Source organism: Calidris pugnax, unplaced genomic scaffold, assembly GCF_001431845.1.
Source record: "Calidris pugnax isolate Ruff unplaced genomic scaffold, ASM143184v1 scaffold239, whole genome shotgun sequence".
In the NCBI taxonomy this organism is placed as follows: Eukaryota; Metazoa; Chordata; class Aves; order Charadriiformes; family Scolopacidae; genus Calidris; species Calidris pugnax.
In genome coordinates, this window is record NW_015090950.1 from 58,908 (window position 1) to 71,571 (window position 12,664).

The 12,664-nt window shown below is 39.9% G+C and overlaps 1 protein-coding gene across 1 annotated transcript in view; it reads left to right on the forward strand.

The window, feature by feature from the left end:
- The window catches only part of LOC106893773 (maltase-glucoamylase, intestinal-like), a 54,342-nt gene extending 41,941 nt beyond the window's left edge, over positions 1-12,401 (forward strand). The window contains exons 26-37 of the mRNA XM_014951983.1: positions 823-1,041; positions 2,040-2,194; positions 3,234-3,402; positions 4,454-4,550; positions 5,815-5,927; positions 6,801-6,926; positions 7,561-7,689; positions 8,039-8,146; positions 8,881-8,943; positions 10,302-10,436; positions 11,408-11,492; positions 12,301-12,401. Of these exons, the coding sequence (XP_014807469.1) occupies positions 823-1,041; positions 2,040-2,194; positions 3,234-3,402; positions 4,454-4,550; positions 5,815-5,927; positions 6,801-6,926; positions 7,561-7,689; positions 8,039-8,146; positions 8,881-8,943; positions 10,302-10,436; positions 11,408-11,492; positions 12,301-12,401 (1,500 nt within the window). The remainder of the gene's footprint in view (positions 1-822; positions 1,042-2,039; positions 2,195-3,233; positions 3,403-4,453; positions 4,551-5,814; positions 5,928-6,800; positions 6,927-7,560; positions 7,690-8,038; positions 8,147-8,880; positions 8,944-10,301; positions 10,437-11,407; positions 11,493-12,300) is intronic.
- Positions 12,402-12,664: the final 263 nt, after the last annotated feature.

Consider the following 12,664-nt stretch of genomic DNA (forward strand, 5'->3'; position numbering starts at 1 on the left):
GGTCTCTTCAAATCAAGGGAAAAATCGAGGGAAAAGCTGGTATTTTGGGAAAGCCGGTAGCAAATAATCCTCTTTTATTTATAAAATAAATTGGTTTGTCTTGTTTATTATTATTTATGTATCTATTTTTTATAATTTTTAATAATTTATAAATATATTTATATATACACTGTATAATTTATAGATTTGTTATCTCCTTTAAAAAAAAAAGGAAATTTCGAATTTTCACCGCTAAATAATAATAATAATGAATTCTATTTAAGAACAGTCTAGAGGTCGAGTGAGTTCGGCCGCTTCTTTATGGTTTCAAAACAGCATGAAATTTTGGATAAAATTCCCAAAATTCCACAAGGACTTGTTACCCAGTTAAAAAAAAAAAGATTTTTACCCAGATCTTCTTTCTCTCTTTTTTCCCCCCATTTTTTTCCAGATCTTTTCAAGAATCTTTTCCCCCAGTTTTTTTCCCAGATTGGATTTTTTTCTCAGCTCTTTTTTCCCTGATCTTTTCCCTGTTGGTTTGGGTTTTTTTCCACATTTTTTTTTTTTCCTAGAGCTTTTTCCCAGGTTTTTTTTCCCAGATTTGATTTTTCCCAGTTTTTTTCCTCTGGTTTTTTTCCTCGACTTTTTTAACCCAATTTTTTTTTTCCAGGTCTTTTTGCGAACAATTTTAAATTCTTGCTGCAAAGAAACGATAAAAATGATTTTAAAATAATTCTAAAAAATAATATATTAATAAAAAATAATTTAATTTAAATTAATTTAATATATTAATTAAAAACAATGATTAATAGCGATAACGAAGCTGAAATGTTTGCGTGGCAGGAGGACACCTCGGAGGCGCACGTCCCCTTCTGCTACTACGACGGCTCCGAAAACCCCTACTCCGTCGGTGACGTCACCTACACGTCCCAGGGGGTCAGCGCCAACCTCACCCTCCAAAACACCCGAAACGCCCCCAAATCTACCCCCAAGTCCATGACGCCCATCAGCACCCTCCGCCTGGAGGTGAAGTATCACAACGACCATTTGCTGCAGTTTAAGGTAAGAATTTGGGGTCCTTCCCCCCCCCTCGAAATTTCAGAATTTGCTGGGAGAAATTTTCTCAATTTGGGGGGATAACGCTCCCTCCGCCAAAAATCCCATTTTGACACCAAATTGTTGCTCTCAGTCTTAAATCAACACGTCCTGACTCCTGAAATACAAAAAAACTGGAGAAAAACCTCTTAATTTTGGTTAAAAATTCCATCGAAAAGGTGAAATCAACTTATAAGATACAGAAAACTTAAAAAAATATAGAAAACTTGGAGAAAAAAACCTCTTAAATTAGTTAAAAATTCCATCAAAAAGGTGAAATCAATTTTCCTGTCCATAAAAGTCTTCTTAAATCAATATATCTTATTTATGATTTTTGGTAATTTTAATTTTCGGTAATTTTAACACCCCGGTAATTTTGATTTTCATTAATTTTGATTTTCATTAATTTTGATTTTCACTAATTCTATATTTCAGTAATGTTATTTCTCAGTGATTTTTCTTTTCAGTAACTTTGGTTTTCAGTAATTTTAATTTTCAGTAATTTTAATATTTAATAATTTTATTTTTCAGCAATTTTAATTCTCAGTAATTTTGATTTTCAGCGATTTTAATTCTCAGCAATTTTGATTTTCAATAATTTTGATTTTCAATAATTTTGATTCTCAATAATTGTTATGTTTTCTCCATGACAAAACCTTCCTTTCCCACCCCAAATATTCAGGATGGGATTTCGGAAAGAAATAAGCAGATTTTTTACGGGAAAACGCTTCTCTAGGCAGATTTACCGGTGAATTTTCAGTAATTCTGATTTTTTAGTGTTTCTGGTGAGAAATAATTGAAAAATTCTCTTTAATTTGAAAACTCAGGGTCTTCTCCTCTCTCTGTCACTCAACTGGAACACGCAAAAAAAGTGGTTTTCTTCTATTTTTACCAATTTTTTTTTAAAATTACGCTAATTGATGCCGATTCCACCTCCGCCCCAATTAATGAATTTTCTCCGTCAGATTTACGATTACGCCAAACCGAGGTACGAGGTGCCGGTGCCCCTGACCCTCCCCCCGGCCCCCGAGGGCTCGGCCCAGGGTCGTCTCTACGAGGTCGGGGTCCAGACCCGGCCCTTCGGGGTCCAGATCCGTCGTCGCAGCACCGGGACCGTCATGTAAGAAACGTCGTCTCTCAACCCAAAATTCCAGCTTTTCCTCCAATTCTTCATCATTTGGTTTTGGTTTTTTCTTTTCGGTTTGTTAATTCGATTTTTGTCTTTTATATTCATATAGAATTCGATGTAATCCTTTAACTTCACTAAATTTAATTTCATTTCTGAAATTCAACTTTTCAATTTTTCATTTCGGTTTGTTGATTCAATTTTTCTTTTTTGTTCATATATAATCTAATGTAATAGTTTAATTTCATCTCCTCATTTCATTTCATTTCATTTTAATTCCATTTCATTTCATTTCTGAAATTCAACTTTTTAATTTAATTTTTTTCATTTTGGTTCATTAATTCAATTTTTCTTTTATATTTATATATCATTTAATGTAGTCGGTTTATTTAATTTCGTTTTGTTTCGTTCCATTCAGGGCTAATTTCTCTTTCAGCAATTTGATTTCCAATAACTTAATGTTTCAGTAATTTCAATTCTCAGTAATTTCAATTCTCAGTAATTTTTATTTTCAATAATTTTATTTTCAACAATTTTCTTTTTCAGTAATTTTTATTTTCAATAATTTTTGATTCTCACTCATGTTGATTTTCAGTAATTTCGATTTTCATGAATTTTGATTTTCAACAATTTTATTTTTCAGTAATTTTGATTTTCAATAATTTTGATTTTTGATAATTTTAGTTCTCAGCAATTTTGATTTTCAATAACGTTATTTTTCAGTCATTTTGATTTTCAGTCATTTTGATTTTAAGTAATGTCAATTCTCAGTAATTTTGATTCTCGGTATTTTTTATTTTCAATAATTTTCGTTGTCAGTAATTATAATTTTTAGTAATTTTGATTTTCACTCATTTGAATGTTCATCAATTGTTTCATTTTCTTCCTACCCCTGCCAGTTTTACCCCAACTTTGGCCAAAAAAAAAGAGAAATTTTTAGAGGAAAAAGAGTGGGTCTAAAAACCTGACCCCACCCAGTCGCTCCCAGTGCTGAAACTGGTGCCGTTTTTGTCCCGTTTTCCCTCTTTTTCAGCTGGGATTCGCAGCTCCCGACTTTCACCTTCAGCGACATGTTCCTCCAGATCTCCACCCGTTTGCCCTCCCAATATTTGTACGGATTTGGGGAGTCGGAGCACCCCACGTTCCACCACAACCTGAGCTGGCACACCTGGGGCATGTTCGCCCGCGACCAACCTCCTGGGGTAAGTTGGGTCAAAAATCCCCATTTTTCTCTTTTTTCCCCTCCAAATTTCCAAGCAACCACCCTTGATTGGCCATGGAGGAACCTGGTTGAGGAAGAAGTTCCTCCAACCTGGTGGAGACCCCATTCCTTGAGAGGTTGAGGGCAACATCTGGAGAAGTTCCTCCAACCTGGTGGTGACCCCGTTCCTTGAGAGGTTCAAGACCAGGTTGGACGGGGTGTGGGGCAACCCGGGCTGGTGGGAGGAGGTGGCCCTGGATGTCCCCACCCCAGGATGGTCTTTAAGGTCCCTTCCCACCCAATTCCATGATTCCATGATGTTGGGAAGAAGTTCTTCACTCTGAGGGTGGCCCAGGTTGCCCAGAGAAGCTGTGGCTGCTCCATCCCTGGAGGGGTTCAAGGCCAAGGTTGGATGGAGCTTGGGGCAACCTGGTCTGGTGGGAAGAGACGGCCCTGGATGGTCTTTAAGGTCCCTTCCCACCCAACCCATCCCATCATTCCATGATCTCATGGAAGGGATGGAGAACAGCCCCCAGGAGAAGGACTTGAGGGGGGTGGTGGCTCAACGTGAAGCTGGAGAAGGTTCATCCTGGAGAAGAGAAGGTTCCAGGGAGACCTTTGAGGCCCTTCCAGACCCTAAAGGTCTCAAAGAGAGATGGGGAGGGACTCTTGATCTTGGGATTGGCCGCCCCATCCCTGGAGGGGTTGGTGGCCAGGTTGGAGCAACCTGGGCTGGTGGGAAGGGGTTGCCCTGGATGGAACTGGATGGTCTTTAAGGTCCCTTCCCACCCAAACCCATCCCATAATTCCATGATGCCTCAAGCTGGTGGACGAAGAAAACGATTGACCCCAAAATTTGAGCTCAAATCGTTGCTTCTGGTCAACGTTTAAGCCTTGGACCTTCAAGAGGTGACAATCCACGTCACCGTAGGGTGGTGTGTCTCATCGCTCATTAAGCGCGTTAACGATAAGGGGTAATTAAGTGGTGGGTTCCGACCCGTGAAGGTTCATGGTGTGGTTCTAACCCAAAATATCGATGTTTTTTTTTGCAGTACAAGCTGAATTCCTACGGTTTCCAACCCTTCTACATGGGGCTGGAGGAGGACGGCAACGCCCACGGGGTTCTCCTGCTCAACAGCAACGCCATGGGTCAGTACCTGCTCCTCTTCCAGCAGCCACCTGGAGGAGGGGGGGGAGGGGACCTTCAGAACCTTCGCTGGTGACACCAAAGTGGAAGAGGGGGGGTTTGAGGAGGTTGGGCCACCATCCAGAGAGACCTGGAGAGTTTGGGGGGAGAAGAAGATCATGAAGTTCCACCAAGGCCAAGTGTAGGGTCCTGCATCTGGGGAGGAACCACCCCATGGATCAAGAGAAGTTGGGGGTGACCTGCTGGGGAGCAGCTCTGAGGAGAAGGATCTGTAAGTCCTGGTGGATGACAGGGTGACCATGGGCCAGAGATGTTGGCCTTGTGGCCTTCAGGAAGGCTGATGGTCTCCTGAGGTGGCCAGTAGGAATAACTTCATGGAGCAGGAGAGGTTGGGGGTGACCTGTAGAGGTTGGGGGTGACCTACTGGAGAGCAGCTCTGAAGAAAAGGACCTGGGAGTCCTGGTGGCCAATGAGTTGCCCATGGGCCAGCAAAGAGCCCTAGTGGCCAAGAAGGTTGATGGTCTCCTGAGGTGGCCAGTAGGAGTAACCCCATGGACCAGTAGAGGTTGGGGGGTGACCTACTGGAGAGCAGCTCCATGGAGAGGGACCTGGGAGTCCTGGTGGGCACCAGGTTGCCCATGGGCCAGAGATGTTGGCCTTGTGGCCAAGAAGGCCGATGGTCTCCTGGGGTGAGCAGCAGGTGGAGGGAGGTTCATCCTGCCCTGGGGAGGTCCCATCTGGAGACTGGGACCAGTTCTGGGCCCCCCAGTTCCAGAAGAACTGGGAGCTACTGGAGAGGGCCCAGCTGTGAGGATGATGAGGGACTGGAGCTTCTCTGGGCTGAGGGACCTGGAAGTGAAGGCCAAGGGGGGTCCCTCAAAGGTGGGGGTGTCAAGAAGATGGGACCAGCCTCTTCCCAGTGGTGCCCAGTGGTGGGACAAGGGGCAACGGGGACAAACTGGGACACGGGAGGTTCCACCTCAAGGTGAGGAGGAACCTCTTGACCATGAGGGTGGAAGAGGCCACCAGAGGGGGTGGGGCCTCCTTCTCTGGAGACCTTCAACCCCCACCTTGGGTGGGACCTGCTCTGGGTGGGGGGAGAGGTTGGAGGAGATGATCTCCAGAAGGTCCCTCCCAACCCCAGGTTAAAAAAAAACCAAAAACCATCCAAATTCCACGTCTTTCTCCACGTCTTTCACTTTTTTTTTCAGTTTTTGCCCGATTTGTGTGGTTTTTTGCCCAATTTTCACCCCCATCTTTTTCCAGATGTGACCTTCCAGCCCACCCCCGCCCTCACCTACCGCACCACGGGGGGCGTCTTGGACTTCTACGTGGTCCTGGGCCCCACGCCGGAGCTGGTGGTGGAGCAGTACACGGCGGTAGGGACCTCCCGGGGTGACGTCACCGCTCGGGGGCGGGGGGGGGTGGGGTTTGGGGTGGTTTGGGTCCATTTGTCTTTTTTTAAAAAAAATTATTTTAATTTTTGGCGGGTGGTTTTGATTTTCAAGAATTTTAATGTTCAGTCATTTTCACTTTCGTAACTTTAATTTTCAGTTGGTTTTGTTTTCGATAATTTTGACTCTAAATAATTTTATTTTTTCACTGATTTTGATTTTCCATAATTTTAATTCTCAGCAATTTCAATTCTCAGTCATTTTAATTCTCAGTAATTTTAATTTGCAGCAATTCTGATTTTTGAGTAATTTTGGTTTAAATTATTTTATTTTTCAGCAATTTTAATTTCCAGCAATTTTGACTTTCAGTAATTTTAATTTTCAGTCATTTTGATTGTCAGTAATTTTGATTTTCTATCATTTTAATTTTTATTAATTCGACTTTCTATAATTTTTATTGTCAATAATTTTATTTTTTAGTAATTTTGACTCAGTAATTTTGATTTTCAGTAATTTTACTTTTCAACAATCTTTCGGTAATTTTGGTTTTCAATAATTTTATTTTTCAGTAATTTTGATTGTCGATAATTTTATTTTTCAGTCATTTCGATTGTCAATAATTCTGTTTTTCAGTAAATTTAATTTCCGATAATTTTGATTTTCAGTAATTTTGATTTGCAATAACTTTGATCTTCAATAATTTGATTTTTCAGTCATTTTTGTTTTCAGGAACTTTGATTTTCGGCAGGTTTTTTTTTCAGTAATTTTATTTTTCTGTAATTTTGACTTTCAATGATGTTGATTTTCGGTGATTTTCCTCTGTGACCGTTCCTTTTTCCTCTCTTTTCCCTCTTTCAGCTGGTGGGGCGCCCGGTGATGCCGCCCTACTGGGCTCTGGGCTTCCAGTTGTGCCGCTACGGCTACGAAAACGACACCGAAATCGCCAAATTGGTGGAAGACATGAAAGCCGCCCAAATCCCCTACGTACGTCGAGACCCGTCAAACCTCGTGACACTTAATTTTTTAATTTCAAAACATCAAAGCAACCCATTAACCCCATAATTCAACTTTTCCCCCCGCCCTTTATGGGTCAAAACCAAGAAAAGGAGTTTTATTTCCATTAAACTGTGAAAACGCCGCTTTTTTGGCTGTTGGAAAAAAATCACAAAATCTTTGGAACTGATGAAATTCTACCAAAATTTGGGGGAAAATTTCATTTTGCAGGGAATCACCATCCAATTATTTCCCTTCGGGAGCAGCCAATCCCCTCGCTTCCAGGGGGCGTGTCCCGGCAACACATTTTTCAACATAAATTTATACAAAAAATCCAGGGTTTGTGTTTTTTGTTTTTTTGTGGGTTTTTTTGCATTTTAATTTTTCCCTTCACAATAAATCTGGTGGGAAAAAAAGCTGAATATCAGCCTTTTTTTTTTTTTTTTTGTGGAAGCGCTTTTTTTGCCGGAGCTTTAAGCAGCAAAGCTTAAATTTTAAATTTTAAAAGAAAAGCTGGGAATCAGCCTTATTTTGCGGAGGGGTGAGGAATTTGCTGGGGGATGATGTAAATTGGGAAATAACCGGATAAAATCCGTAACTGAGAATTTTTTGGGATGAATTTCAGGACGTCCAGTACGCGGATATCGACTACATGGAACGGCAGTTGGATTTCACCCTAAATCCCCGTTTTTCGGGGTTGCCCGCCCTCATCGATAAAATCCGAGGAGAAGGAATGAGGTTCGTCCTCATCCTGGTGAGTCAGAACTTTGGGTTGAAATGCCCCAAAATCAGGACATCGCGTTTAAGCAGCATTTTCCACCCTCGTTTTTTTGTGTCTAAAAATGGGTGTTTTCTCGAATTTTCTTGAATTTCACCCAAAATCCCCGTTTTTCGGGATTGCCCGCTCTCATCGATAAAACCCAAGGAGAAGGAATGAGGTTCGGCCTCATCCTGGTGGGTCGAAATTTTGGGTTGAAATTCCCCAGAGCATTTTCTGCACTCATTTTTTGGGGCCTAAAAATTGGTCTTCTCTGGAATTTTCTGGAATTTTCTGGAATTTTCTGGAATTTCACCCTAAATTCCTGCTTTTCTTGAATTTGAAGGATCCGGCCATTTCGGGAAATGAGACCAATTACCCAGCATTCACCAGGGGGGTGGAGAAGGACGTCTTCATCAAGTGGCCCAACAGCAGCGACATCATCTTCGCCAAGGTGCCCTTCCTTCCAAAAAAACACTTATTTTACCCCAAATCCAGCCTCAATTTTTAAAATCATTACCCCATTTTAAAAATCAGCACCTGATTTTTTTATCAGCACTTTATTTTTTAAAACAATATTCCATTTAAAAAAAAAACGTTTTTAAAATCAGTACTCCCTATTTCTAATAAATTCTCTGTTTTTTAAATCTGTGCTCCTTTTTAAAATTCAGTGGTTCGTTTTTAAAATCATTACTCTTTTTTTTTTAAACAATAATCGTTCTTTTAATCAATACTCTGTATTTTTATCACTACTCCATTTTTAAAATCAATATTCCATTTTTAAATCAATACTCCATATTTTAATCAACACTTCATTTTTTAATTAATACCGGGTTTTCCAATCAATACTCAATTTTTTAAAAATCAACATTCCATTTTTCAAATCCACGCTCCATTTTAAAAATCAACACTCCGGTTTTTAAATCAATACCCTGTTTTTTAATCAAGACTGCGTTTTTTTTTCATTAATACTCCAGTTTTAAAATCCATACTCCATTGTTTAACCCAACACTTCATGTTTTTAATCAATACTCAGTTTTGTAAAGCGATATTTGTGTTTTTTAATCCAGACTCTGTTTTTTTAAATCAAAATTCAATTTTTTAAGTCAATACTCCTGTTTTTAATCAATACTCCTTTTTTTTAACCCCATTTTCATGTGATTATTTGATCATCCCCTTCTTCTCCAGGTCTGGCCAGACCTTCCCAACGTGGTGGTCAACGACTCCCTGGACTGGGACACCCAAGTGGAGGTAAATGTCTCCCCAATCCCAGAATCCCATGGGGTTGGAAGGGACCTTCTGGAGATCATCTCCTCCAAGCAGGTCCCACCCAGAGCAGGTCCCACAGGGTCCCTTCCAGGTGGGGTTTGAATGTCTCCAGAGAAGGAGACCCCACCACCTCCCTGGGCAGCCTCTGCCAGGGCTCTGCCACCTTCCAAGCCAAGAAGTTCCTCCTCATGTTGAGGTGGAACTTCTTATGGTTGTTCCCTCTTGAAAAAGACCAGCCCCATCCTCCTGACCCCCACCATCCATGAGATCCCACCCTTGATGAGATCTTCCCCCTCAGCCTTCTCTTCTCCAGACCAAAAAGCCCCAAGTCCCTCAGCTTTTCCTCACCAGAGAGATGTTCTCCTCCCCTCATCATCTCTGTAGCTTCTGCTGGACCCTCTCCACCAGTTCCTTGTCCTTCTGGAACTGGGGAGCCCAGAACTGGTCCCAGTCTACAGATGGGGCTCCCCAGGGCAGAGCAGAGGGGGAGGATGAACCTCCCTCCACCCACTGGTCATCCCAGGAGACCATTGGCCTTCTTGGCCACAAGGACCCATTGGTGGCTCCTGGGCAACCTGGTGCCCACCGGACTCCCAGGTCCCTCTCCATGGAGCTGCTCTCCAGTAGGTCACCCCCCAACTTCTACTGGTCCATGGGGTTACTCCTGCTGGCCAAATTCCCACTTGGAATTCAGAAAAAGTTCCAAACCGTTGGTGGAAATAAGACCAAAATTCCAAATTATTGGTGGAATTAAGAACAAAATGCCAAATTATTGATGGAATTAAGAAAAAAATCCGAATTATCGGTGGAATGAAGAATAAATTTTCAAGTTATTGGTGGAATTAAGAACAACATTCCAAAACGTAATTTCAAATTATTGATGGAATTAAGAATGAAATTCCAAAATATTGGTGGAACTAAGAACAAAATTCCCAAATATTGGTGAAAACAAGAACATAATTCCAAATTATTGGCAGAATTAAGAACGAAATTCCCAAATATTGGTGGAACTAAGAACTTAATTCCAAATTATTCGTGAAAATAAGAACATAATTCCAAATTATTGGCAGAATTAAGAACGAAATTCCCAAATATTGGTGGAACTAAGAACTTAATTCCAAATTATTCGTGAAAATAAGAACATAATTCCAAATTATTGGCAGAATTAAGAACGAAATTCCCAAATATTGGTGGAACTAAGAACGAAATTTCAAATTATGGGGAAATTAAGAACAAGTTTCCAAATTATTGGTGGAATTAGCAACAAATTCCACCTTTTTAGCAATTTTTGGGTCCCGTTTTCATCCTTTACTTCATTTTTTTCCTCCTATTTTTCCCAGCTCTATCGCGCTTATGCAGCTTTTCCCGATTTCTTCCGAAATTCCACCATCGAGTGGTGGGCGAGAGAGATCGCCGAGGTCTACAACAACCCCCAAAACGCCTCCCGCAGCCTCAAATTCGACGGCCTCTGGATCGTGAGTCTGAAATTTTTATTTTTTTTTTCACTTTTCTGCCTCTTTTTAACCCCAAAATTGCCCCCAGGGATGAGAACGCTAAATATTTAATGCTATTTAACGCTGAATCTCATGAATAATTCACTAAAATTGAAAAAAAAATCCTTCTCCTCAACAATTTCTCATTTGATTTTGCCTGTTAAATAAAAATGTTAATTCCTCAGATCTCTATTTCTACAGAAACCTTCCCAAAAAAGGAGAAATCCAGTAAAATACTTAGTTTTTTCCCCCTATTTTACCTTTGATTTCCAGCGGCAACCAGAGGACAGGAGCCATCACCGGGAAATTATCTGAGATTTTTAGCAATTTGCATAATTCTCGCTGGATTTTCTGCCTCGATTTCCATTTTACGCAGAGGAAAAATCTTTTGGGGAAAAAAAAAGTCCCTTTTTTTTGGAAAAAAAATGACCCCTAAAAAAAGAAAGTTCTTAAAACCTGAATTTAATCTTTGTGAATTTGACACTTTGTCCTCCGGGAAATGAGAAATTCCAAATCTTCCCAGGAAGGGAATTGCTCCTCTGCAAAATTTACCTCTTCAATTTAAAAATTAAATTCCATTAAAATTTACCTCTCTAACTAAAAATTTAACTCAATTGAAATTTTCATCTAAAACTAAAATTTTAACTCAATTACAATTTACTGCCTCAATGAAAAATTTAATTCAATTACAATTTATGTCTTCAATTAAAAATTTAATTCAATTACAATTTGTGTCTTCAATTAAAAATTTAATTAAATTACAATTTACATCTTAAATTTTCGCTGCTTAAAAAAAAAAACAAAATGCAGAATGTCTGAAAAATTTGAGTTTTTTCCCATTTCCTTCACATTCGACCCATTGAGAAAGAAAATTAAAGAGGCGAAAAGGAAGAAATTGGCCAAATTTAAGAGAATTTTGTTTGATGTGGGTTTTTTTCGCTCGGTGTTTCCAGGACATGAACGAACCCTCCAGCTTCGTCCACGGCTCCGTCGGCGGCTGCAGGAACCAGGAGCTGAACTTCCCGCCCTACGTGCCCCGTAAGTCCCGCCCCCTTGGGGAGAATTCACCCGGTTTTGGGTCACTCGGGTTCCCACAGAATTTCTCAGGTGCTAAATGTGGCAAAACTGCCCCAAATTCAGGAGATAAAGTCATAAACAAACGTGAAACAGAAATTCTAACGATTTTTGGAAAGAAATTTTAATGCTTCGGGGACAGAATTTTTACCGATGTTTGAATGGAAATTCTAACGAATTTTGGAGAGAAATTCTACTAATTTCTTAATAGAAATTCGACTGATTTTTGGCCAGAAATTTTTGAACAAAAATTCCACCCATTTTTTGTACAGAAATCCTACCGATTCTTGAACGGAAATTCTACCGATTTTTGGACAGAAATTTTAATGATTCAGGGACAGAAATTTTACCGGCGTTTGAACGGGAATTCTAACGAATTTTGGAGAGAAATTCTACTAATTTCTTAATAGAAATTCGACTGATTTTTGGCCAGAAATTTTTGAACAAAAATTCCACCCATTTTTTGTACAGAAATCCTACCGATTCTTGAATGGAAATTCTACCGATTTTTGGGTTCCCACAGAATGTCTCAGGTGCTAAATGTGGCAAAACTGCCCCAAATTCGGGAGATAAAGACATAAACTAACATGAAACAGAAATTCTAACGATTTTTTGACAGAAATTTTAATGCTTCAGGGACAGAATTTTTACCAATGTTTGAATGGAAATTCTAACGAATTTTGGAGAGAAATTCTACTAATTTCTTAATAGAAATTCGACTGATTTTTGGCCAGAAATTTTTGAACAAAAATTCCACCCATTTTTTGTACAGAAATCCTACCGATTCTTGAACGGAAATTCTACCGATTTTTGGACAGAAATTTTAATGATTCAGGGACAGAAATTTTACCGGCGTTTGAACGGGAATTCTAACGAATTTTGGAGAGAAATTCTACTAATTTCTTAATAGAAATTCGACTGATTTTTGGCCAGAAATTTTTGAACAAAAATTCCACCCATTTTTTGTACAGAAATCCTACCGATTCTTGAATGGAAATTCTACCGATTTTTGGCCAGAAATTTTACTGATTCCCGAACAGAAATTCTACCCATTTTTTTTTAACAGAAGTTGTACTGGGTTTTTTTTAACAGAAATTTCAGCATGACCTGAATTTATTACATCAAAAATTCAGCAT